At 46.9% G+C, this 23615-nt stretch overlaps 1 protein-coding gene across 5 annotated transcripts in view; it reads right to left on the bottom strand.

The window, feature by feature from the left end:
* pkd1b (polycystic kidney disease 1b) overlaps nt 1-23615 on the bottom strand; it is a 126218-nt gene that overhangs the window by 29984 nt on the left and 72619 nt on the right. For all 5 annotated transcript variants that reach the window (XM_039739716.1, XM_039739717.1, XM_039739718.1 and 2 more), the window contains 12 exons: nt 22588-22840; nt 19236-19431; nt 17296-17463; nt 15973-16116; nt 15110-15320; nt 14747-14870; nt 13609-13758; nt 11379-11443; nt 8982-9202; nt 7704-7821; nt 2657-2826; nt 2351-2553 (listed from right to left, as the gene is read on the bottom strand). In XM_039739716.1, the coding sequence (XP_039595650.1) occupies nt 2351-2553; nt 2657-2826; nt 7704-7821; nt 8982-9202; nt 11379-11443; nt 13609-13758; nt 14747-14870; nt 15110-15320; nt 15973-16116; nt 17296-17463; nt 19236-19431; nt 22588-22840 (2023 nt within the window). The remainder of the gene's footprint in view (nt 1-2350; nt 2554-2656; nt 2827-7703; nt 7822-8981; nt 9203-11378; nt 11444-13608; nt 13759-14746; nt 14871-15109; nt 15321-15972; nt 16117-17295; nt 17464-19235; nt 19432-22587; nt 22841-23615) is intronic.

The following is a 23615-nucleotide window of genomic DNA, read 5'->3' as shown; positions in this document are numbered from 1 at the left end:
ATACCTGGTGGCATGGATCGTGGACTCTCTTACAGACAGACCTCAGTATGCGCGTCTCGCGAACTGCAGATCTGACATTGTGGTCAGCACCACAGGAGCACCGCAGGGGACTGGACTTTCTCCGGACCTGTTCAGCCTATATAAGAAACATCACCTGGATTCACTAGGACACATCATCAGCGATGTATCCTGAGGTCATCGGGCGTTTCGGGTCTCGCGACATCATACACCCGCGCTCAGGCGACCCAGCCGGGGTTGATCACTCCCCAACTTGTATCCCAGTAGCGATCCACGGATTGGCCCTCTTCATCCAAAGCCACCTTGAGGCTTTCTCTGCGGCTTCACTTGAGGATTTAATGGCCCTCTATTTGGCCGCTCCTGTTATGCCCAACCGTGTGAGGACTCTACAGAGTGAGTGTCCTGCAAATCCTCTGCAACCAATTTCTATGGGCTCATAGAGTACCCTCCAGCCTCTGCCCCAGCACTCCTCCACCAGCTCCAGGTACTTGCCGCGTTTCCTCTCACTAGCTTCCTCGATACGTTCTTCCCTGGGCACTGTCAGTTCCAGCATGATCAGCTACATACATCAGACTTCCAATACAACTTGGAGTTCTGCCACGTGCAAAAGTTCGCTGAGACACTGCTATCGTGGGTTGCATCAGGAGTGGGCAGGAGGAGGAGTATAGGAACCTAATCAAGGACTTTGTTAAATGGCGCGACTCAAACCACCTACAACTGAACACCAGCAAAACCAAGGAGCTGGTGGTGGATTTTAGGAGATCCAGGCCCCTCATGGACCCCGTGATCATCAGATGTGACTGTGCAGAGGGTACAGATCTATAAATACCTGGGAGTGCAGATGGATGATAAATTGGACTGGACTGCCAACACTGATGCTCTGTGCAAGAGAGGACAGAGCCGACTATACTTCCTTAGAAGGCTGGCGTCCTTCAACATCTGTAATAAGATGCTGCAGATGTTCTATCAGACGGTTGTGGTGAGCGCCCTCTTCTATGCGGTGGTGTGCTGGGGAGGCAGCATAAAGAAGAGGGACGCCTCACACCTGGACAAACTGGTGAGGAAGGCAGGCTCTATTGTTGGCACGGAGCTGGACAGTTTGACATCTGTGGCAGAGCGACGGGCGCTGAGCAGACTCCTGTCAATCATGAAGAATCCACTGAACAGGATCATCTCCAGACAGAGGAGCAGCTTCATCGACAGACTGCTGTCACCATCCTGCTACACTGACAGACTGAAGAGACCCCACACTATGCGACTCTTTAATTCCACCGGTGGGGTAAACGTTAACATTATACAAAGTTATTGTCTGTCTGTTATACCTGCATTGTTATCACTCTGATATTTAATATTGTTTCTTTGTATCAGTATACTGCTGCTGGATTATGTGAATTTCCCCTTGGGATTAATAAAGTATCTATCTATCTATCTATCTATCTATCTATCTATCTATCTATCTATCTATCTATCTATCTATCTATCTATCTATCTATCTATCTATCTATCTATCTATCTATCTATGTGTGTTGGGGAAGGGGTGTGGCTTAGGTAATGTCCCTTGTGTTTTGTGGGTGGCTCCCCACCTGCCAATCACTGCCAGGGACGGCCCTCCATAGTCCCACAGTTCCTGGCGGTTCATCGGAGTCTTATTGTGCTTTTTTGCTTTTGCTAATTTTTTAACCTGTGCTTTGTTTTTGACTTCCCTTTTGGGTTTCGTATCAGGCCTGTTGTTTTTTCATAGTTTTGAAGCTCTGCTCTGTTTTCGACGGTTTTGGATTGTGTATCGGGACTTGATTTTTCAGGCATCTCCTTTGTGCTCTTCGGAGCTCGCACAGCCCTTTTGCTAAAAATAAACCTTTTAAATTAACAGGGACTTGTCTTGGCCCTTTGGGTTCCAGGTCAGGGTTTTTTGACGGTGCTCCTGAGTATTTTGGTACATGTGTGTTTTTCAGGACTCTCCAGATCACAACAGAGTGTTGTCTCAGCAAACCAGCCAGACACCATAAAGTGCCCTCATAAACTGATTGGACGGACGGACAAATCACTAGAAGATTAGTAACCTTAAACATCCACTAATAATAAACGTGTGGCATGGGGACCACCACAAATGATTTGGGACTGTGAGTCAGCGACTTCGAGAAGCTACTCTGTACCAGATGTTTGCGGCCGAGAAGCCAATCCTAGTGCTGCTTCATCTTGAAGAGGAATCTCCTCCTCTTTGCCTTTCCTGCTCTTCTTCCTAACGACGTTCTCTCCCTCTCTGTTCCAAACTCATTACTTGTTCCTTCACCTCAAGGCTCCCTGACAGACACAGGGGCACTTAGCCGGGTACCTTAATTGGTTCCACCAAGAGAGCAGACGTGAGAAATGCGCTGAAAGAGGAGATCATCCACAGGAGGACCACAGAGCTGTTGAAAGTGAGCCCATACAGCACAGTGACCGAGGTACCGCCAACCATCACCCCCATCGCCAGCAGGTAGGCAGCAACCAGGACCCAGTTGGGTAACAGAAACGCCGGGGGCCTGCGGGGTACACCTGTGGAAAATAACAATTCCAAATCACTAGATTATATCATGCAACGTGGGAAGGTTACCCAAATGAATGGCCAGAAGTAAGAGTGTGATTGACGTGGACAAACCTATGCGAGAAGAGAAGGACGAGGTGGGCTGAGGGTTCAGCTCAGGACTGGAACGGAAACTAGCGGCGGAGGAGAATCCGGAGATGTAGGAGGGCGATTTGCTCAGATGCTTTTTGTACATTTTCCTCTCGTCACTCAGGTCCGACCATCCACTGCAGGAACTCTCCAACCTGGACGTGCCAAAAACAAAACAAGAAGAGCCAGTGTTGAACACAGACGTCAGCAGAGCAGTAATAAGGAGCCGAGGGAAGATAGAAGAGGCTGCAGAGTGCCGCGTAGGCCGCTAGGGTCTGCATGAAAGTGAGCCCAGCTTGAGCTTAAAGTGTAGAAGTTGAATTTCAACCACCGGTCCGGTGAGCACCTGACATGAAATGCAGGTGTGCTGACAGGTCAGGTCAAGCCGGGGAGCGAGCACTGGTACACCCACCATACGACGAGACAGCTTGGGATCCTGCTTGGCAGCAGGTAGACACCAAATCAACGTACAAAAGTAACAATTATTTATGACTAGCAAAATACCCGCGCTTCGCAGTGGAGAAGTAGTGTGTTAAAGAAGTTATGAAAAAGAAAAGGAAACATTTTGAAAATAACGTAACATGATTGTCAATGTAATTGTTTTGTCACTGTTATGAGTGTTGCTGTCATCAAGGATTTGATTCTCATTATTTCTTTTAATCAGGTTCGTATTTGGAGGATGTGTTGTGTTCAAGTTACATTCCGTGTTTGTAAAGATAACAGGTTTCATTCATCGAAGTGTTCACTACCCAAATCGCTACTCGTGAATCTAAGATGTTTAACAGGCATTCCCGGTATTAAGTGGTGGATTTGCCTGCGAATATTTAGCGGCAGCGTGACTTTGAAAGTAATTTAAACCTAAGCTTTACACCTTGCTTTCCTATTGATATGTCTACAAATGCTTGTTCAGATTCAGAGGGTTGTTCCTTTCCTACTGCATCAATAAACAGCTCGTCTTCCTCTTTATCTGAGACATCACACACCGCATGCACGGGTTTACCTTTCCCAGTCCTGCAAAGTCAGTTCACGTGAGCTGCTCGGAGTACATGCATCGAAGGTTCTCAGCTGTGCTTGTGCGATCTCGTGCGATCTTGCGTTGTCCACGGCTTTATTTAATGTTAGCTCAGACCCGGCACTTAAAAGATTCTCTCGCACTTTCGCTGAGTTTGTGCCAAACACTAGTCTATCCCTGACCATCTCATCTTCGTTTGCAGAAGCACAGTCCTTCACCAGCAATTTTAACTTTGTTACAAAGTGATGAAAAGTCTTTTTTATACCCTGCGTCCTCTCATTAAACTTGTATCTCGCGAATATCGTATTCGTCTTAGGCATGACAAACAGCGTGGGAGCGTGTCTTTAAACTTAATTTAAATTTAAGGTTTCCACCGTGTGCTTTGTTTCCGCAGTAGCTGCACTTATGAATATGCTTGTATGCGTCACTTGCTTCATATTCTTTTGCTGCCTTCTCAATTGTGTAATGTGTTTTTTGTTGAGCGCTCTTTGGAGGTCTTGCTTTTTGTCTGCGTACTGCGTTCACAGTCAGTTCATGTGAGCCGCTCGGAGTACATGCATCGAAGGTTCTCACCTGTGCTTGTGCAATCTCGTGCGATGTCCACGGCTTTATTTATTGTTAGCTCAGACCCGGCACTTAAAAGTTTCTCTCGCACTTTCGCTGAGTTTGTGCCAAACACCACCCTGACCATCTCATCTTCGTTTGCATAAGCACAGTCCTTCACCCGCGAATATTTAGCGGCAGTGTGTCTATTGGATTGCTGCTGACGGACGGCCTTATATGGGCAGGTACTCGATTATGTGGGAGGCGTGACGATGAGGGAAGCAACTCCACCTCACACGGCGACCAAGCTGCAGGCTATGGCCATATATATGTACGTAAGTAGGTTCCAGTTATGACCATTACGCGTAGAATTTCGAAATGAAACCTGCCTTACTCTTGTAAGTAAGCTGTAAGGAATGAGCCTGCCAAATTTCAGCCTTCTACCTACACGGGAAGTTGGAGAATTAGTGATGAGTCAGTCAGTCAGTGAGTGAGTGAGTCAGTGAGGGCTTTGCCTTTTATTAGTGTAGATAATAATGTATATTTACACTATTCACGTGACGTCCTTCAAAACGTCTTCCGTTCACATCCGCTATGGCATGCCAAAGGACACCAAATTTGGGAACGTGCACTTCTCTGTAAGGCGGACTGGGACGTGTTGGGCCTCCAAACTCCCGAAGCCTAAATTTATGTCAACTGTGGGCCTGCCGAATACGTAATATCATCATGGATTGGGTTGGATTTGCCTGGCAATCGTGCAAACAGGCCACTGAAACTGTGAATTAATAACGCCATGAACTGTGTAAGTGATTTAAGTTCTTAAAAGTTAAAAAAAAAGAAATCCACGCGGCCCTGAATGGGCCCCACAAGCTCGTAGGCCCTTTTGCTTTGCACAATCTGCACAATCCATTGTTATGCCACATCCCTAGGGGTCCACGCAGGGTCAGATTTCCCATAAGGCCAACCTGGGCCATGGCCTGGGGCGCAGCAGTCAGGGGGGCGTATATACAGAAGAAATAACAACCAAATATTTACAGATTTTTCAGTATTCTTTTGAAAAGGCCATATAAAATGCTGTTTTTTAAAATTTACATCCATACACATTAAATAAATTGAGCGGTACATTTTGTGGTACATGGCCGGCCAGATGGAACCCTCCTTGCAGCATAGAGGTGCCCCGAATGCCAGCAGGGAATTATGAACAATGGACTTTTAATGCACAGCCCTGCTGGATACCATGGGGGCCGCCAGGAGTCGCTGCAGGGCGGCCCAGAGACTATTTGCCTTACGCCCAGGAAGTACGTCAGAGTCGCGTGGACAAATAGAACAAAGATGTGCTTCCTGGGTGAAGAAAAGGATTTTTATCTGACCCGGAAGTGTTCCAGGTCACATGGACAGAGAGGGTGAAACGCTTCCGGGTCAAGGAGTATAAAGGACTGTGGGAAATCCCAGACGGACGAGCGGAGTTGGGAGGCAGGGTGGCTAAGCGTCTGGGAGTTTGGAGGATTGTTTATTGTGATCGGTTTATTGGAGAATTGTGGATAGGAGCGTGCTTTGTGCACATTATTATCATAAATAATAATTATTTGGACTTTGACCTGGTGTCTGACGTGTGGTCTGAGGGTACAAGGGGGCGAGAAAGCCCTAATCTGTCACAATTTACATCGCCCATCACTACAGCTTGCACTGTGTCGCTCAGTCACAGGCAAAAAGCATTTGCTATTTCTCTCTCACACGCTCGGCGTGAACCACGTGTTAAAGGAAAAAGCGAGATTTGCCGTTACAATCGTGATTAATTACGCTCATATCGCTTGACTTCTGCATGCTTACTGATAGTAGGTACATAAAATATATCGTTACTACTTTTGTATACTGTTTCGTCTGCCGTAAGCAGAAAAAGTTGACTGGGGTGTTCACCAAATTATAAAGGGAGGCTGAGACTTTTATTCCAAAACATGAAACACACACAACTTATGGTTTGTTTATGCAGCACCATTTAATGTGGTGGAATGTAAGTTTGACACAAAATGCCAAAGATTTCAATAAAATTCTATAATGTCAGATAAGAATCGTTAAATCGTTTGCCTTTTACGTCAATTCGCTGTTTTTCGTATCGAATCCGCCATCTCGGTGAATAATTTGAACTTAACAAAAGACGTCAATCGTCAAAGAGGCTACGAGAAAAAGGACTGCAAACAGTGGATCCAAACGTTGACGTTTTATTAAGAACGTTTGTCTGCACGCCAGTGACGAATTCCTCGGCTGAAACTTCGGCTGCGCTTTTTCTCCTCTGAAAAGAATCGAGGATCATTTGAGATCGACGCACTTCTTTGCATTGACGCAGATTTAACGAGATCTGTCGACTTCAGTGAAACAATTAACGCCTTTTCATGGCCAAAAGCGCGAAGGAAGAAATTCTAGTAGGTATTTAAGACGACTTGAAGAAACTCGATGGAAAGGTTTTTTGTTGGTGTTAATATTATGCAATTTCATAAGTACAGTAGTGTAGCTTTGAATGAAAGATATAATGTGGTTCAAAGATTATAAAGATTGTGTTAAGTGCTTATATGTTTCAAAAATAAACTATTACATACTAAGTTGAAAATGAAAAATCAACGCCCTGCCCGGGGTTTGTTTCCTGCCTTGCGCCCTGTGTTGGCTGGGATTGGCTCCAGCAGACCCCCGTGACCCTGTAGTTAGGATATAGCGGGTTGGATAATAATAATAATAATTCATTACATTTATATAGCGCTTTTCTCAGTATTCAAAGCGATATCCACACAGGGAGGAACCGGGAAGCAAACCCACAATCTTCCACAGTCTCCTTACTGCAAAGCAGCAGCACTACCACTGTGCCACCTGTGCCACGGATAAGGGATGGATGGATGGACTATAAATCAACATTTTTTGAGTGGCGCAGAATTATGTGCTTTGGCCTCGGGCGTAGAAATGTGGAAATCCAGCCCTAGGGGTCCACGGACCTCCAGTTAAGAAGTATCTCTGTTCTGCCAAGTCCGGTTGACCACTGGTGTTCGAGCTCATGTTATGAGTGGGGGACTGCAGTCTGACTTTGGAATGTATTAAAGGGGGCCGCACGAGCTCCTCTTTGTGACATTTACAGGACTGACTGCCTGTACTCATCTTTACTCAACACAGACGGGGAGAGCAGGGGGCACCCGGTGGGGGGCGACTGGAACACAAAGCCAAGGCGTCCCAATTGTTCTCTTTGTTGGGACAAGCAGATGAGGACATCTGCAAAAAAAAAAAAAAAGATGGCAGGTTTTTGGCTTTAATTTCATAGCTTTCGGAGCTTTTGCGTGGGATCAATGCGGACTTTTCAGAGCTAAGATTAACGAGTCTCTTACGTGTCCTGGCGAGAGGGACACCCGGCTAAGATGAGGATCCCTCAAAAGACAGCTGGGCCCGTGGAGACAAACCCAGAGGATCTGCAAAGAAGTGGAAAAAAAAAAAGCTTACGCATCCGAGAAGTCCGTGTCGAGGCGCGGAGAGAACCTCCCGCTGTCCGAGGTCACACGGCCAGACGATTCTCTGTCCGTCATCTCCTCGGCTGCAATGGCCCTCATCAGGTCTTCTTCTGTAAAAAAAGTCAAAAACACACCAAACCACACAAGTCATGTTTTATATTGGGACACCAAAACCTCAAGCCACGGAACAAGGACGTGTTTTCCGATTTCTGGGTGTTAATACTTTGTGACGGCCGGGATGCCCCTTCTGTGTGTGTGCCAGCGGAGCAAGCATGGGCTGCACAGTACCTCCACTTGGTGGCAGCCCCCCTGGGTGACTGTGGTGCCTCAGATACCCGCAGGGCACCAGGGATGGGATCCGGGGTGGCTACCAGGAGGCGCTGCAGGGGTTCCTGGACCTGTCTAGGCACCTGGAGGTCAGGAGTGGTGGTGCGAAGAGTAGTGTTTGCCTCTCATCTCGGTTTCGGTCACTGTGTTTTATTTTTTTATTGTTTTATTTGTTTTATTTGTTTTGTTTTATTTTTAGTTTTCTTTGGTTTTGCCTTTTTGCTCGCATCTCCCAGTTTACTTTAGAAACCAGTTGTCCGTTTTTGTGCTGGTGACAGGACACCCAATTCTCCAAACCCAACCACAGTGTCCTCCTGAGGTTGCTGGGACACCAACCCCGGTGTAGCTGCTGTGCCCAAGTCCTGGCATGGCAGAGGGAATCTCACCGCTCCCCGGCTGTCCTTCGCTTGCCTTGGCCTCCTGGACAGGTAAGGGTGACAGATGGTAGCAATCCAGTATGGGCACCAGTTGGTCCCTCACAAGCCTCACCACAAAGGCACAATCATTAAGATTGTCTTACTTTGTATTGTCATGCCAGGCAGTTGTGGTGCCCACCCGATGCCAGGTGTCGATGCACTACTGCTGTTTTGTGCCGCTTGCTCCCCCTCATAAGTTTGATGCCGCTTTGACCGGCTGGCTGTTTGTGTCGGCATCTCCACAGCTGGCACTGAAGGAGTGATGGAGTGCCAGCTCATACCATGGGCACAAGACAATGTTAAAAAAAAAAAAACTATTTTTCCTTCTTTCAGCATATGAAGGTGTCATTATTTTTTTTGGCTTGCACTCAGCAAAATATCATCACGAACCGCTCTGGGCTTAATTAACAAAATCATACAAAAGAAGAAAAACGTTTAATAATAAATCGAAATGTGACGTATTTAGGTGTTTTTTTTAAAGAAGTTCCCCGAGATACTGCCCAGCGCTCTATTAAAGGTGGCCTTACCCGAGACGGTGAGGTGGCACTGCCTGAAGCTCGGAGTGTCGTCAGACCCGGACAAAGAAAAGGACAGGGGGTCATCGTCAGAGCCGCTCGGCGACTCGATGCCCAGCTTCAGGAGGGCTTTCTTCCTCTTGAGGATGTGGCTCCGACTGGCAGCGGGCTCTCCAGAAAGAAGGTCCGGGATGTCAAAGATGCTGTCGCAGGACGGCCAGCGCTTGGCGAAGCTGCGAGGGAGACAGGAGGTCGAGAGATGCCATGAGAATGCTGGACAGGACCACGAGGACAATGGAGGACAAGAACACGTAGCCCAGAACCTTCCCAGGGGGTCACGAGAAAATATTTAAAAATAGAGAAACAAAATGAAACAATGGATTGAATGGGAAGTGAATGTCAAAATGGGGTCGCAAACCGACCTCTGACTTATTAAGGATGGAGAGAAACAGGAAAGGTTGGAGGGTTTGAAGCCTTCCAGGTTTGAGAATGTTGACGAGTGAAGGGGCAAGGAGGTCCCCTATGTCCTTTTGGGGGGGGTCTGACAGTGCAGATAACCTGTAAAAATGTCCCAAAAAACTACACACCACCAAATCAACATTTTGCCCCTCACGCCGCTTTCAAAAAGAAGCCCACAGCACTGGGTGCGTCCATCACGACTCTACTGTCTACTTTGAGAGCGGCACAATTCTGAAAGGACGCCTTGAGTATACCCAGTGTGAAGCCCGCCGCCATGGGTGCCAGCTCTTCTTGTAGTTCATAACCGAGGATGGACTATGGCGACTGAGGTGTGTTTATTATGACAAAAAGGCACAAAGTGCAGTCGTTTAGAAAGGTCTTCAGTAAATCAATTGTTAAACACAGTGAGCAGGTTAGTAGCAGTGCTACTATTAGTTAGAACTTCATCTCCCAGCAGTCCCTGCAGGTGCTGTTGGGGTCAAAGGTGGTCAGAGGAGTTTAAAAGGAGGGCAGGTGTCCAAGGGAAAAAAAAAGTGTTTTTTGTTGTATTTTGTGTGTCGCTTACCTCCTGTTAATTAAGCCATATTTAATCTCGGTGCCCAGGATTGCATCCGTCGTTGGGGTCTGGATCGTCTTCTGTCCACCTTGTGGATTCACGGCCTTCCCGTCAGTATAGGAGCGCTCCTGAACCGTCCAGCCGTCTTCACCCTTACGGTGTCTACCGGTCGGACTGACTTTTCATTCCCTTACAACATACAGATCTCTGGACTCATCATCGTCGTCTCATCTCAGTGTTGTTTCCATGGACTTTGCTGTGTGGAGTTGTTTGTGTTTAGATGTTTAATGTAATATCGTCATGGGGTACAGGGGTGTCATTGTTTTCATTTATATTATTTAATTTCATTATATTATTTAATTGTTGTTATTCCCCAGTGTGCGTTATTTTGTCTCTGTTTGTGAGTGTGTGTGGGCAGGCCAAGGCTGGGAGCGTCCCTGGGATCCTCCATAAAAATAAATAAATCACCGTCATCTTGGCGGTGTGAATCTTAGCGGCACCGGACCGCTACAGGTTAATACAATTAAAGGATAAAACATTACCGGACCACCCGTCTCCCTCTCTCTCAGTCCGTCGGCAGACATGAGTCACCGCTGAACTCTCACATGGACCCTCAGCCACCTCTGGTGGTCACCACTGAGTCCACACATGCCCGCCACTCCCCCCCTTGCCACTTTTGTTGGACACTACAGGAAGTCATCTCGAGCTACACTACCAGCAGGTTCAATCTGGATGGCACTCCTCCCCGTTTTACTCTCTTCCTAATTCATGTGTTTTATCCGGGAGTGTAGGTGCTCCCCGAGCTGCTAATGAGGGACGGCTACGCTGATCTCCCGAAATGCTTGAAGTCACACGTGTGCACCTGCAGCTCACCTTCCTGGCCAAGAGGGGCGCTGTCTCAGACCTCCTAGAATAGCACCAAGGAAGATGCATAGCCCCGGCCAAAGGGTCTGGCTCCACCCCTTCCACTCCAAATACCATAAAAGTGGGCGGTCTCTGGGAACGTGACGTCTCCTTCTGACTGTACCCTCAATGATGCCAGTGCTGGAGCCCCTTCAGTAGACAAGGCTGACAAGTGCCGACTTTCATGTTGTGCCAATTAAAAGGGGTCACCCCAACACTCTCCCTGGTGTCCTGTGGTCTGTCCACCTGGTCACAGTGTGTACACTATGGTTGCACGTCTTCCTTTAACTCGCATGCCTACACCTAAAGTTGTACCCGTTTCTTCTGTTTTGCCACAGACTCACGACACACAGCACCACACCCGGTTAGATAAACATGTCGCAGGTCAAAGCTGTTGGTCCTGCACAGAGAATTTAGTGAGGCAAAAGTGTGTGTGTATGCGTGTGTGAAGAAGAAGTGAGGATCAGCAGCAGTTAGAAGTTAAAACCAACCTTTCATTGTCCTGCTTGGCTGCGTTCCCAAGGCCAGACTCCAGCTTCTTACTGCCCAAAGACGCCTACAAGAGAGCAAAAATGCAATCAGACGGACAGAAGAGGAGCCATACTGACATCAAGAGACAGCAGTCTAAGTCATCAGGACACCCGCAAGTTTCAGCACTAGAAAGTCATTTTGTGTAGAACATAAAACAGCAAGAAGTCCAAGAATTTGATTAGTTAGGTATAATATGCAAATTGAAAACTTTCAATCTGCTACAAGTGAAAACCTTCAACGTTAATAAAGCAAAAATACAGTAAACATAAAATTATATAGTTATATATAGTATCATGTAATTATATGAAAGACAATATGTGATAGATAGATAGATAGATAGATAGATAGATAGATAGATAGATAGATAGATAGATAGATAGATGTGAAAGGCACTATATAATAAGACAGACAGAGAGATTGATAGATAGATAGATAGATAGATAGATAGATAGATAGATAGATAGATAGATAGATAGATAGATAATTTATTTCTATAGCACATTTTCATACAAACAGTAGCTCAAAGTGCTTTACATATTAAAGAATAGAAAAATGAAAGACACAATTATAAAACAAAATAAATCAACATTAATTAACATCGAATAAGAGTAAGGTTCAATGGCCAGGGGACAGAAAAAAAAAAACTCCAGACGGCTGGAGAAAAATAAAATCTGTAGGGATTCCAGACCAAGAGACCGCCCAGTCCCTCTGGGTATTCTACCTAACATAAATGAAACAGTCCTCTTTGGATTTAAGGTTCTCACGGAAGGGCTTGATGATGAAAATGTTCACGTAGACTTCTGCCTTTTAATCCGTCCATCATTGTTGGAGCATCATGAAGCTTTGAGTAGGTGGAGGTGGCAGGCCACCACCACAAAGAAACCGGAAAAAGAAACAGAAAAGAGAGTAGGGTCATAGATAGATAGATAGATATGAAAGGCACTATATAACAGATAGATAGATAGATAGATAGATAGATAGATAGATAGATAGATAGATAGATAGATAGATAGATAGATATAGAAAAAGGCACTATATAATAGATAGATAGATAGATAGATAGATAGATAGATAGATAGATAGATAGATAGATAGATAGATAGAGAGATAGAGAGATAAATAGATAGACCTCAATGGACCCAGTTAAATCCTAAAAAATCAAAATTATAGCAGGGTCCCTAAAAATAAACTTTAAAAGCATGTTCCAGTGTTATAAACCATTCAGTGCCCATCACTGGGTTGGTGACTGATGGGCACTAAATGATGAGCGGCAGTGGCCCACCACCATAAATGGCAGTCCATCTGTGACATCAGGAGGACTCAAGTAAGAATGTGAAGATTTTCGTAACTTTGGCGCCCCATGCAGGTGTCCGTGTTTGCCTGTGTTGGGCTTCACCTGAGAGACGATGAAGAGTGTGGTGGCGATTGCTGTGGTCGGGTTGGGGACAGTGTGACGTTGGCCACATCTGGTTTCCTGTTCATTTTTTCTGATGTTGTTGTTTCCTTATTCCATGTGGCCTGTAAATATGGAGTCATCGGGTCTCGTTGAGCTCATAGGGCGCAGAGATGCTGCTTATTGTTGTTCACATAAGGGTCTTGTCATTGGGATGACCCTGTGGCGCTGCTGCCAAGACGTCTTCAATGCCCAGCAGGAGGCGTTCAGAGGGAGAGGAGCTGTAGTAGCCTGTGAGTGTCAAGGTGGTAGTGCGGAGGTCTCAGAAGAGGTGGCTGCTCTGTGTGACGCTGGTCAGAAGTACGAGGCAGTGTGGCTTTTGTCTGCAGGTTGCGTCTCCATGACGTGCACATTGTAAATGGTCACACTCTCCAGAGTTAATGGTTTATCCATTCCATGGTAGTAAAGTAACATTTTGGTGTTCAGAGGATATTACAGCACTCACTGGACCTCCATGTAGACTTGGGGGATTTTGCACAATGCAGGAAAGGTGCCATTAACTTAGGCTTTTGAAAGATATTGAATCTGTAGGCTACAAGTGGCACAAAGTGCCACCTCTGACTAGGGAAGGGAAGAACAGGGAATGTTTCTAAGGGAAGAGACAAGAGTAGAGGATGACGTTTCATGGAGGAGCACAGACTGGGAAAAGCAAAGGACCTTGAGACAGGAAATCATGAGAGACCACTGTGGTGTCGAATTTCTCCCATTTGTTAATCCCATTCCCCGACCATACTTACCAGTGTATCCAAGCTGCCATCCATGATGGAGTCAAGTCCTCCAGGAAGAGACAAGAAGGATGAGCTGCCCAGTTCTGAGTGCTCCAGGTACACCTCCATCTCCACTGTCTGGGGCTCCGCTGGCGGAAGCTCGGAATCCTCAACTGTCACCTGAGGAGATCAAGAAGATGAGTAAACAAGAAGTAGATGGCAGTTGATGGCAGAGGGCAAAAGAGCAGACAATAGTAAGTTCATGAAGGGTTTTCATCTCAGGTTGGCTCCACGAGCTCCATTTCACTCCAACGACCTGCACAGACCGCAATCTAATGAAAGGCACACAGCTGCAAAACCTCCTAGAATCCTTCCCTGTCTCCAAACATGACAGGACAAGGACTTTGACGTGAGTGAATGACCGCAAGGTAGTCCAGTTGGACTTTCGTGGCTTGTTCTAAAGACCCACAGCTGACGTCTTCAGTGACATCTTTAACATTTAGCTGGAAGTGTCTGTGGTCCCTGCCTGCTCCTAAAGGACAACAAGCAAACAAAAATGGACAGTCTGAGTGACCACAGAGCAGAGGATGTCACTCCAGTCGTGATGTTGGGACCTGATCACCTCTAGCCGTTCCACAGATGATGCCATACTTTATCCTTTATGGCGTCCTGGAACGTCAGGATAATAAGACTCATTAGTCGACTGCATCTCGGCTGACCACCAAACTCAGGACTGGACACCACCCACCCTCCGCAATTCAATTTTGTACCTCCTAAAGTTGACTCGAGTCATCACAGACAAACATCCCTCATGAAATGTTCAAAGTACCGTTGGTGAATGTGGTCTGGTCTGGAATCAGAGGGGGTCTCAGTCACTATTGGATAGACTTCTAGTGAGGGGTCTGTCAAAAAGGAGGTTCAAATGGAAGGGCAGTCGATGGTCCATCAATGAAAGTCCCATTCTTGTCCTTTAATTCCACGTAGACTTCGAGCGGTCAGTACCACCACTACAGTGGCCTCATCACAGACTTGGCTGTTGACCAGGCTGTTGTCCTCAGCTTCATCACTTCACCTTAAGTATCCAGACTTGCCTCAAATTCGCAGTGCCTCAAGCCCCCCCACCCCAGGCCCACCCTGTTCTGCTATGGCCCGATACAAGATGTGCTACCTTGCTCCGTGTCCTCCTGAACAGGAAACACAGAAACAGGTAAACTGGAAGAGCCAGTATGGCGACTGTCATTCCCACAGCAATGGACTCGGCATTCACCGGCGCCCGGGCTGAGACGGGATCTCTGTGGACACAGAAAGGGAAACGAGAGGACTCTGTGAAGTTTACCGCTAGTCACCCCCCTCACTGTGTCTCCCACCCCGTCACTTGCCCACTGCCCAGCAGTGACAAACTCTCCTGCCTTGTGACCTTTGCCCTGAGGGATTCCAAACTGCCAGCACCAGGCCACACATGCCAGCTGTCCAGATTGGGTTGCCCTTCTCCTGAACACCTTCCATGCCAAAGCTGCTGGGATTTACCAACCTTGTGCCTTTCTCGCCCACAGCTCCGTACCACATGGCGCCAGCTCCAAGGTAGAGGAACAGCAAGACGTTGCAGCACGTCACCCTCTGAACCCGTGTGAAGCGACTTCTCGGGGGCCGATCCCACACTGATACCCAAATGTGGCGATCCGAGATGCCCCGAACCAGCTGGGCACAGAAAATCCTGTTGAACGTGCGTAGTTCTTGAGGACCTGGTGCCATTGTGGGAGGGGAAAATAAAGCAGAAACACACGTCTTTACTTCATATAGCGCCCTTCAGCTAACAGTAACGGAGAATATTTTGGTTTGTACTCATTGGCCTGTCTGTCCATCCATCCATCCATCCATCAATTTTCAAACCTGCTTAATCCATTTCAGGGTTGTGTGAGGTGGCGCTTGCCTTGGCAGCACTGGGTGCTTATCTTGACTAGTTTGCTAATCTACACACCCACCCACACACACTCATGCAGGGCAAATTTAGTGTCACCAACTAGTAGGACATGGTAGTCTTTGGCATGTGGGAGGATTAAACATGGAGACAGGCACTAGATGAAGACAGTGCCCAGGACCCTGCAGCACCATGCCAGACTGCACATACATTGCAATGAAAATAAAGGAAAATCTCCTCTCATTATGCAGTTCTCGACCTTTATAGTTGGCATTGGTGCCACCCTGCTTTCTGAACAGATTTTCATAATGTGTCTCCATCTGCCACAGGGTGAGCCTGCATAGCCTATGGCAGCTGACAGCTTTGTCAGCAGTGGGCAGGTAGGCCTTTTCCTTCAAAATTTCCTCCACACACCACCCTGGCTACAGAGTACTACCCTCATAGTGCCAGTCCAAGAAATGCAAGGCACGTCTTACAAGCAGCCAGAACCTCCTTTTCCACCAGGCCTTCATTCTTCTCATTCTCCACAGAGAGCCAGTCATCCACCAGAAAGAAGTACATGTTGTCTGTCTGTCTGTCCCACACAATGACGTACTGCAGATACCAGGAGGGGTCCATCCCTGAAGATGAAAGCACAAGATTTAAGAAATGAATGGCAGACAAGCCCAAGGTCCCCCTTGTTGGCACACCAAACATGTAAATGACCGCTCACTGCAAACCTGTGACAGCTGCGCTTGAGCGTGTATTCTCAATATGGGCTCTCAATATGGATGACCCCAGATAAGGGAGGTTAGTGTCGGCTCGAGACCACAATGGCAGCGGGACCTGGGAGTCGTGGCAAAGTGGGGCCCCTAGCCCAGCTGAGAGGGTTAAGCAGTCAGCATCATAATCCCTTTGACCCTCTCTGCCCCCCATCTCTGCAGATTATATTGGAGACTCGACTGTGTGCCACCTGAGCTTCCAGCTGCCCATTCAATCTATATATCTGCCTATCTATTATAAAGTGCCTTTTACATTCATCTATCTATCTATTATATAGTGCCTTTCACATCCATCTATCTATCTATAGTGCCTTTTATATCTATCTATCTATCTATCTATTATATAGTGCCTTTCACATCCATCTATCTATCTATAGTGCCTTTCACATCTATCTATCTATCTATCTATCTATCTATCTATCCATCCTGTATGTGGCGCCTAAGGAGGTGGGGCCATCTAATTATGCAGCTTTGGTAGTTTCAGCCTTCTATTGTTTTTTTCTTCTTTTTGGTGGTTTCTGAATATTAATATCACTATCAACTGGCGGTCCACCTACAGTCATGTGGGTGCCTTTCCTAACTGACCACTCCAAACATCTCCGTGATGATCTGTAGAGTGGGATGCACCTGAGACACAGTGACGGGCCTGAATGTGTTTTTTTCTTTATGTAATAAATTTGCAAATATTTCTAAAATTTTATTTTGTCATTCTGGGGTATTCAGCATTGGTTGATGAAAGATAAAATGAATTTGAAGGCTACAATATAATAAAAGTAATAAAAGTGAAAAGTCTGAAGGTTTTCTGAAGGCACAAAGAACTGGACACAACATAAGTCATACACCAATAGATCAAACATAAAAAACTGAACACAAAATCGATAATATTGAAAAAAACAACAAAAATATCAGATTAAATTGGGATTAAGAAGTGGGAACTCAAAATACGTAAAGTACTTGGGGTCTTTAAAAGGCTAACCAGCTAGCACGAGTTACAATGCCAGCCTGGGTGGCACTGCCAGCTAGCTGAATGGCACTCACCTGTGTTGTCATGCCAGATGCGTATTTTCCAGATCTCTCCCAGGTTGGCGTCCGTCTCTATCTGGAAGACGTCAAGGCCGTTCCTCTGAAAGGCTCCTTCTTTGTCCAGATGCCGTGAGCCACTCTTGTTTAGGCCATAGAGGCTTATGCCAACATGGGCAGATGTGCCTGTCAGAAGTTAAAGACAAAACGCTCAGTCCTTACTTAGAACTTTTCCGCTATTCCAGTGTCCCGTTTCGCTGAGGCTCCCCTCGGGAGAAACATGGAAAAGCACTGGTTGGAGGTTTAGGAGCTCCAGACACCCTCAGGAATCTGTGATGAAGAGTGAACACCAGAGGGACCACTGCAGGACACTGGAGGCCATCACCCACCTAAGAAGGGGTCTTGACTGAACTCATGGTAAACACGCCCAGTTACACAATCACAGAAATCATATGGAGAAGAACTGCGATCAAAGTACGAAATAATGAAGGAAGACAGCAGACACCTGCAGCCGCACTGAGTTTGGGGGTTTGGGGGCTTGTCCACTTGCCCTGTTGTCCATATTGTGTCCCAATCTCCACACACACCCCATCTCTTTTCACTTTTATAGGGTCCATCTTTCTCCCACCTGTCCTTTCCTTTCCCACTTACGACCTCAATATGTTCCCGGTGTGGCCGCTTTAAACCCAACAGACAGACACTCAGGACTCTGGGTAAAAGCACTCAGAGGTATTTTAATTCTTTTTTCCTCCATTTCAGTGCCTCCAAGCACCACAGCCACAATAAACACAAGTAAATCCCAATTCTCAATCATAAATTCAATTCTCTTTCCTCCACACCTCCCAGCTAGCGTTGTCCACCTCCTCCCGTCTCCGGCTTGTTTGCTGGGTTCACAGCAGTCCTTTATATAGTCCTTGACCCGGAAGTGCTGGCAAGTCACTCTTCCTCCCACGTGACTTGCCAGCACTTCCGGGTCAAATGGAGGACTGGAGTTTTCTTCAGCACGAAAGTACTTCGGGGCTTCCATCCCCGTGACTTGGGAGTACTTCCAGGCTATGGATGAAATACAACTCCTCTGGTCCTCTTGCAGCGTCCCCTGGTGGCACCCACGGTACCCATCAGGGCTGTGGTACTACACTACATGCCCCATAGTGCCCTGCAGGAATCCGGGGCACCGCTGGAGTCCAGCATTTTGGGGGAGGCAGTGCCCTTGAAAAAGCTGCCTTCCCCCATCCTTCCATTGCAGGGGTGTCCTGCCCGGGTTGAGCTGCCAGCGGTCTCTTACGCCGGTCTTTAAGTTAAATCCCATCCTGGGGTCACTTCCCACCCTTAACCATAACATCTCTTCTGGTGTCCATTTGCTCCAGGAGAGACCAGGTTAGAACTGTCCCTGTACCCCTGAGTCTTCTATCATCCATAATGGCCAGGATGCTGTGCAATTGGCAGCTGTGGGGGCCTTACTTGGCCGGGACGCCTTCATAGTAGATGCCCATAGGGAGCGAGAGTGTTCACAGATTGCTAGGTGGCAGCCCCTTTGGGTTTCTATGGCACCATGGATTCTCCCAGGGTAGTTGGAGTTTGTTGGCTCAGCCTGGAGTGCCGAAATATTCTAGAATGGTTTGGGTGACTTGGTTACTTAGGCACAAAGCCTACTGATGCTCATGTCCAAATTTTATGGACATGTCAAAGCAATCTGTTATATCTGTAATCTCCTAAGTGGTAATTTCCAAATACGGCTAAGTCTCCATCTCATAACTCTTGCTCTGAGAACTCTCCTCCCATTCCTTATCCAGTTCTTTATATATCATTTCCTACAGTGCCACCTACTGTCCAAAATTAATAACATTGATAACACAACCTAACACAAACGCCATTAAGCGGTGTTGTCACTGGCAAGTCATTTAAGTCCCCTGACACAACACTCAGCCTAAGCTTACGACACGAGGCGTGAGACTCACCTGAACCTTTTGTCCACCCAGTCTTGACCATCACCTGGTAACGGTACCGTCCAGACTGTCCACACAGAGGTATGACTCCAACGTGAGTGACATCGATGTCATCCAGCTTGTGGGCAATCAGCAGCACGGCAAGGTAGATTGTCCAGAGGATGGCACAGGTAATGGCCACCACATTGTTTCTCGCTGGGACGTCAGCCTGCAGTCGGTGACAAGTGGACAGGTTAGGTGGCACTACAGAGTGAGACGGTTAGCAAATATGAAAAATAAACACAGCTACACAAGCAAAGGAAGGGCTGACAAAATCCAATGGGCAAAGAGGTGGAGGGGACAGACTGGGCTGGTCTGATGGACCAATGACTGACTAGGAGGCACATGAACTGCTGGTCCTCAGATAAAGGGGGTTCATACAGAACAAGATGAACGTTTACATTTTGGCCACACATTTTTTTGTTTTCAGTGAGCACATCGGCCATCTTAGTTTCGAGAGTTGTGGTCCTCAACCGAACACTGATGTAAGGATCCGACAGCCATGAAATACGTGAAGATCTCCGGCGTGTCGATGAGCTGCAACGGCTAGTCAGCTACTCAGGGGGCTCTACTGTCAGCTCAGGCTTACCGCTGAAGTGCCTCCTGTGTATCGTCACTGGTGTTCTTCATTCATTCATTTTACAGTTTCCTGAGGAACCTCTGAAAATTCTTGGTGTCCACCATGAGGTCTATGGGGTTGAAGAATTTATTTTGTCGGGAACGGGAAGACAATCCAGACGGGTAACTCTAGACACAACACAACTTCCTCCTTCTCTGTATAATCGGCCTCCTTTTAAAATTCGCACTTAATCCCAGCAGACTCCTGCACCAATCAGAGCCACTGCATGGGACTGCTGGGAGATGAAGTTTTTACTCCCCAGTAGCACTGCTTACAAAGGGAGATGATAACCGCAAACCTCTGGCTTGTTTAGAAAATCCAAGCAGAGGAAACCAAAAAATTTTAGAAAAGTGCTGAAAAGAGCAAAAAAGAAAATCAAGTCACAGAAATGCAATCCAAGGGAAGAGTCCAATAAACCAAATAAAATGATCTGGAAAAACCAGTGAAAATAATCCAAACGAAAACAAAAATAACAAAAAACAAAATCCTCCCAATAATCTCCAAAGAACATTAAAAGTACATTAGAACACTCGAGACGAGAACAGGCCATTCAGCCCAACAAAGCTCGCCAGTCCTGTCCGCTTATTTCAAGTTGAGTTTTGAAAGTCCCTGACGTCTTACTGTCTACTACACTACTTGGTCGCTTATTCCAAGTGTCTAGCGTTCTTTGTGTAAAGAAAAACTTCCTAATGTTTGTCCGAAATTTACCCTTAACAAGTTTCCAACTGTATCCCCGTGTTCTTGATGAACTGATTTTAAAGTCGCCGTCTCGATCCACTGCACTCATTCCCTTCATCATTTTAAACACTTCCGTCAGGTCTCCTCTTCATCTCCTGTAAAGGCTCAGCTCTTTTAAGCTTTCCTCATAGCTCTTTCCCTGTAGCCCTGAATCAGCCTAGTCGCTCTTCTCTGGACCTTCTCTAGTGCCCAAAGCTGCACACAGGACTCCAGATGAGGCCTCACCAGTGCGTTATAAAGCCTGAGCAGAACCTCCTGTGACTTGTACTCCACACATCAAGGCGCTATATAACCTGACATTCTGTGTGCCTTCTTAATGGCTTCTCAACACTGCCTGGAAGTCAGCAGCTTAGAGTCCATTATGACTCCTAAATCCTTCTCATAAGGTGTACTCTCGATTTTCCAACCACCTATTGTGTATTCAAACCTAACATTTTTACTCCCTTTGTGTAACTCTTTACATTTACTGACATTAAATTTCATCTGCCACAAATCTACTCGAGCCTGTCTGCTGTCCAATTCCTTCTGTAATAATGTAACGGATCTGCTAATCCACCTATCTTGGTATCATCTGCAAACGTAACCAGCTTGTTCTTTATATTCCTATCTAAATCATTTATAGATATTAAAAATAGCAGCTGCCCTAGCACTGCCCCCTGCTGGTCACCACTCTTAACATCGGCCAGTTCTGATGAGGCTCCTCGCACCATCACCCTCTGCTTCCTGTGTCTGAGCCAATTCTGCACCCATCTACAAACATCACCCTGAACTTTCAATTTGATGCCCATCCTCTCATGTGGCGCCTTATCACTCAGGTGAACCGAAGGGAGTTGCTGTTCCAGCCTGAATTTAAAGGCTTTGATGTGGGGATGGGGGTGTGGCATTCTGCCAGTGAGAAGGTGAGCATGGCCCCGCCTCTTGGGGATCCACCCACAAATTCTAAGGAACATAGCAAAACAAAACTATACAAGACAAGTGCTAAAAATGCATAACAACAGACGCTAAGGTATCAAACATGAGCAAGAAAAGAAAACTGAAACGCAAGCCAGGGAGGAACCCTGACTTCAACATACAACGGATAAAGGGTTTGAATGATGATCCACGGATGAACGGATGGAGTCCTTCATTACTCCTTTACTTCCTTTGTCAAGTGAGGGAGTGAATGACAAGGTGGCTGCCTCGCTGTCTGTCTGCCAATTCATTCATTCATTGAGTGGATGGACGGGATGGCTGTCTTGCTGTTTGATTGTTTGGACAAATATAACGATGGGTCAATAGGATTCACACGTTTGCTTAATCATTTATTGAGTGGATGAGTTCATGAGCAGTCGATGGCCAGTTTCATTGATGAATGGACTGATGATGGATTAGTAATGGATGGACGAACATCCTTGCTGACGTTCCTGCTATGTTCCTCTCCCAGCTGGGGTTCAGATTCGCATTTCGTTTCTTTTGTTCCTCTTTAATTTTTTTGTTCGGTTCCATGTGTTTTGTGGGTGGTGCCTCAAGAGGCAGGGCACCTGCCAGTCACTGCCCTATAAACCTGGAGGGTCTCCCACAGTTCCTAAGTGGTGTTGTGTGCTGTGCTTATGCCTTTGGAATTCTGGCCATCATGCTTTCTGTTCGACTCCATTTGTGGAATACTCTGATGGGGTTTGTTTGCATTTGATTGCCTTAACATTTTTGGGTAATTCCTTTGCTTCTTTGCACTTGACAGAACTTCAATGGTGAAAATAAACTCTGCGTTTCATAAAGATTTGGTGCTTCTCCTTATTACAGGCCAGGGTTTGCCAGTGATATCCCCCTCTAATGGGCACTCTTTGTGAGTACATTTGGAAGTTATTGGGATTTCATGATTCCAGTGTAATCACAGCACTGGTTGTGCACATGAGCTTCTGCAGCCCAGGGACATTGAGGAGAGGAAACTCTCCCGGACTTCCCCGAAACATAAATTTGCTCTTAACTTACCGGTGGAAGGAAGATAACCGCATCCGGAAAGACAAAGAGGCTTGCCCCGAAGAGGGTGAGGTGCTGGGTGAGGCAGTGGGCCTTGGAGGGGCTGGCGGCTGCCATGGGCTGAAGCCCGGTGCTGCTCCAACGCTTGTCCGTCAAGTCGAAGAAGTGGCAAAGGGAGGTGAAGACGCACACAGAGGCCTGGACATGTGCCTCCATAAGATGGCTGCTCACGTTCACGTAGTACACCTTTGTCGTATCATTGGTCCTGTATGGGAAGAATTTGTGATCTGGATCAGATAAGAACAACGAGGGTCTGAGCAGAGAGGAGAGACAGAAGGGGATTCACCAAATGGAGATTAAGAGGGGACAGGATTGGAGGGCATTAGCACAGTGGGTGAGTTCAAATGAGTTCTTCAACAGGAACACGGGGACTCGTTCAGGGCGTAAATGTAAGAAGAGTGGCCTTGGATGTCTGACTCCTCTGGTGCCCTGCGGTTTGGCCAATGAGACAGTGGACGTCAGGAATTAAAGACTGATGCCCCAGAGGATGGTTGGTTGTCCCGCCCAGGACGGAGGTGGAATCCTTACAAGGCCGGGATATCATAATAGGAGGATGGACTAAATGGGGACAATACCCAGCCGGGACACCTTATGATTCCCACCCTGATTGGGATGCCTGAAGGTTACAGGAATTGAGAGGAAGGCAGGAAGCAGTTCGTCCCCCACTATAACAGGTGGCGGCGTCCCACCCATAAAGTCCCAGTTTGGACACCCGCAGGGCTGCATGGGAGTTAGGAGTCCAGTAGAGGGTGTTTTCTTATGGCACCACAAGTGGCCACATCACGTCACCAGAAGGGCTTCCTGGGTCCAGCATGAAAGGAACCAAACTTCCATAGCTTGATGAGTTGGAGCTGGGAGCTGAGATGGGCAACACTCAACTGGCGGAGTAGCAGTGTGTTAGAGGGAGAGAAGGAGAAGAGAAGAGACCCCCGTTTGCTATACAAGGTATTTTGCAATAAACACCCTTTTACTTGAACCCA

This window comes from Polypterus senegalus, chromosome 17 (genome assembly GCF_016835505.1).
Source record: "Polypterus senegalus isolate Bchr_013 chromosome 17, ASM1683550v1, whole genome shotgun sequence".
In the NCBI taxonomy this organism is placed as follows: Eukaryota; Metazoa; Chordata; class Cladistia; order Polypteriformes; family Polypteridae; genus Polypterus; species Polypterus senegalus.
This window is presented reverse-complemented; position numbering and strand designations above follow the sequence as displayed.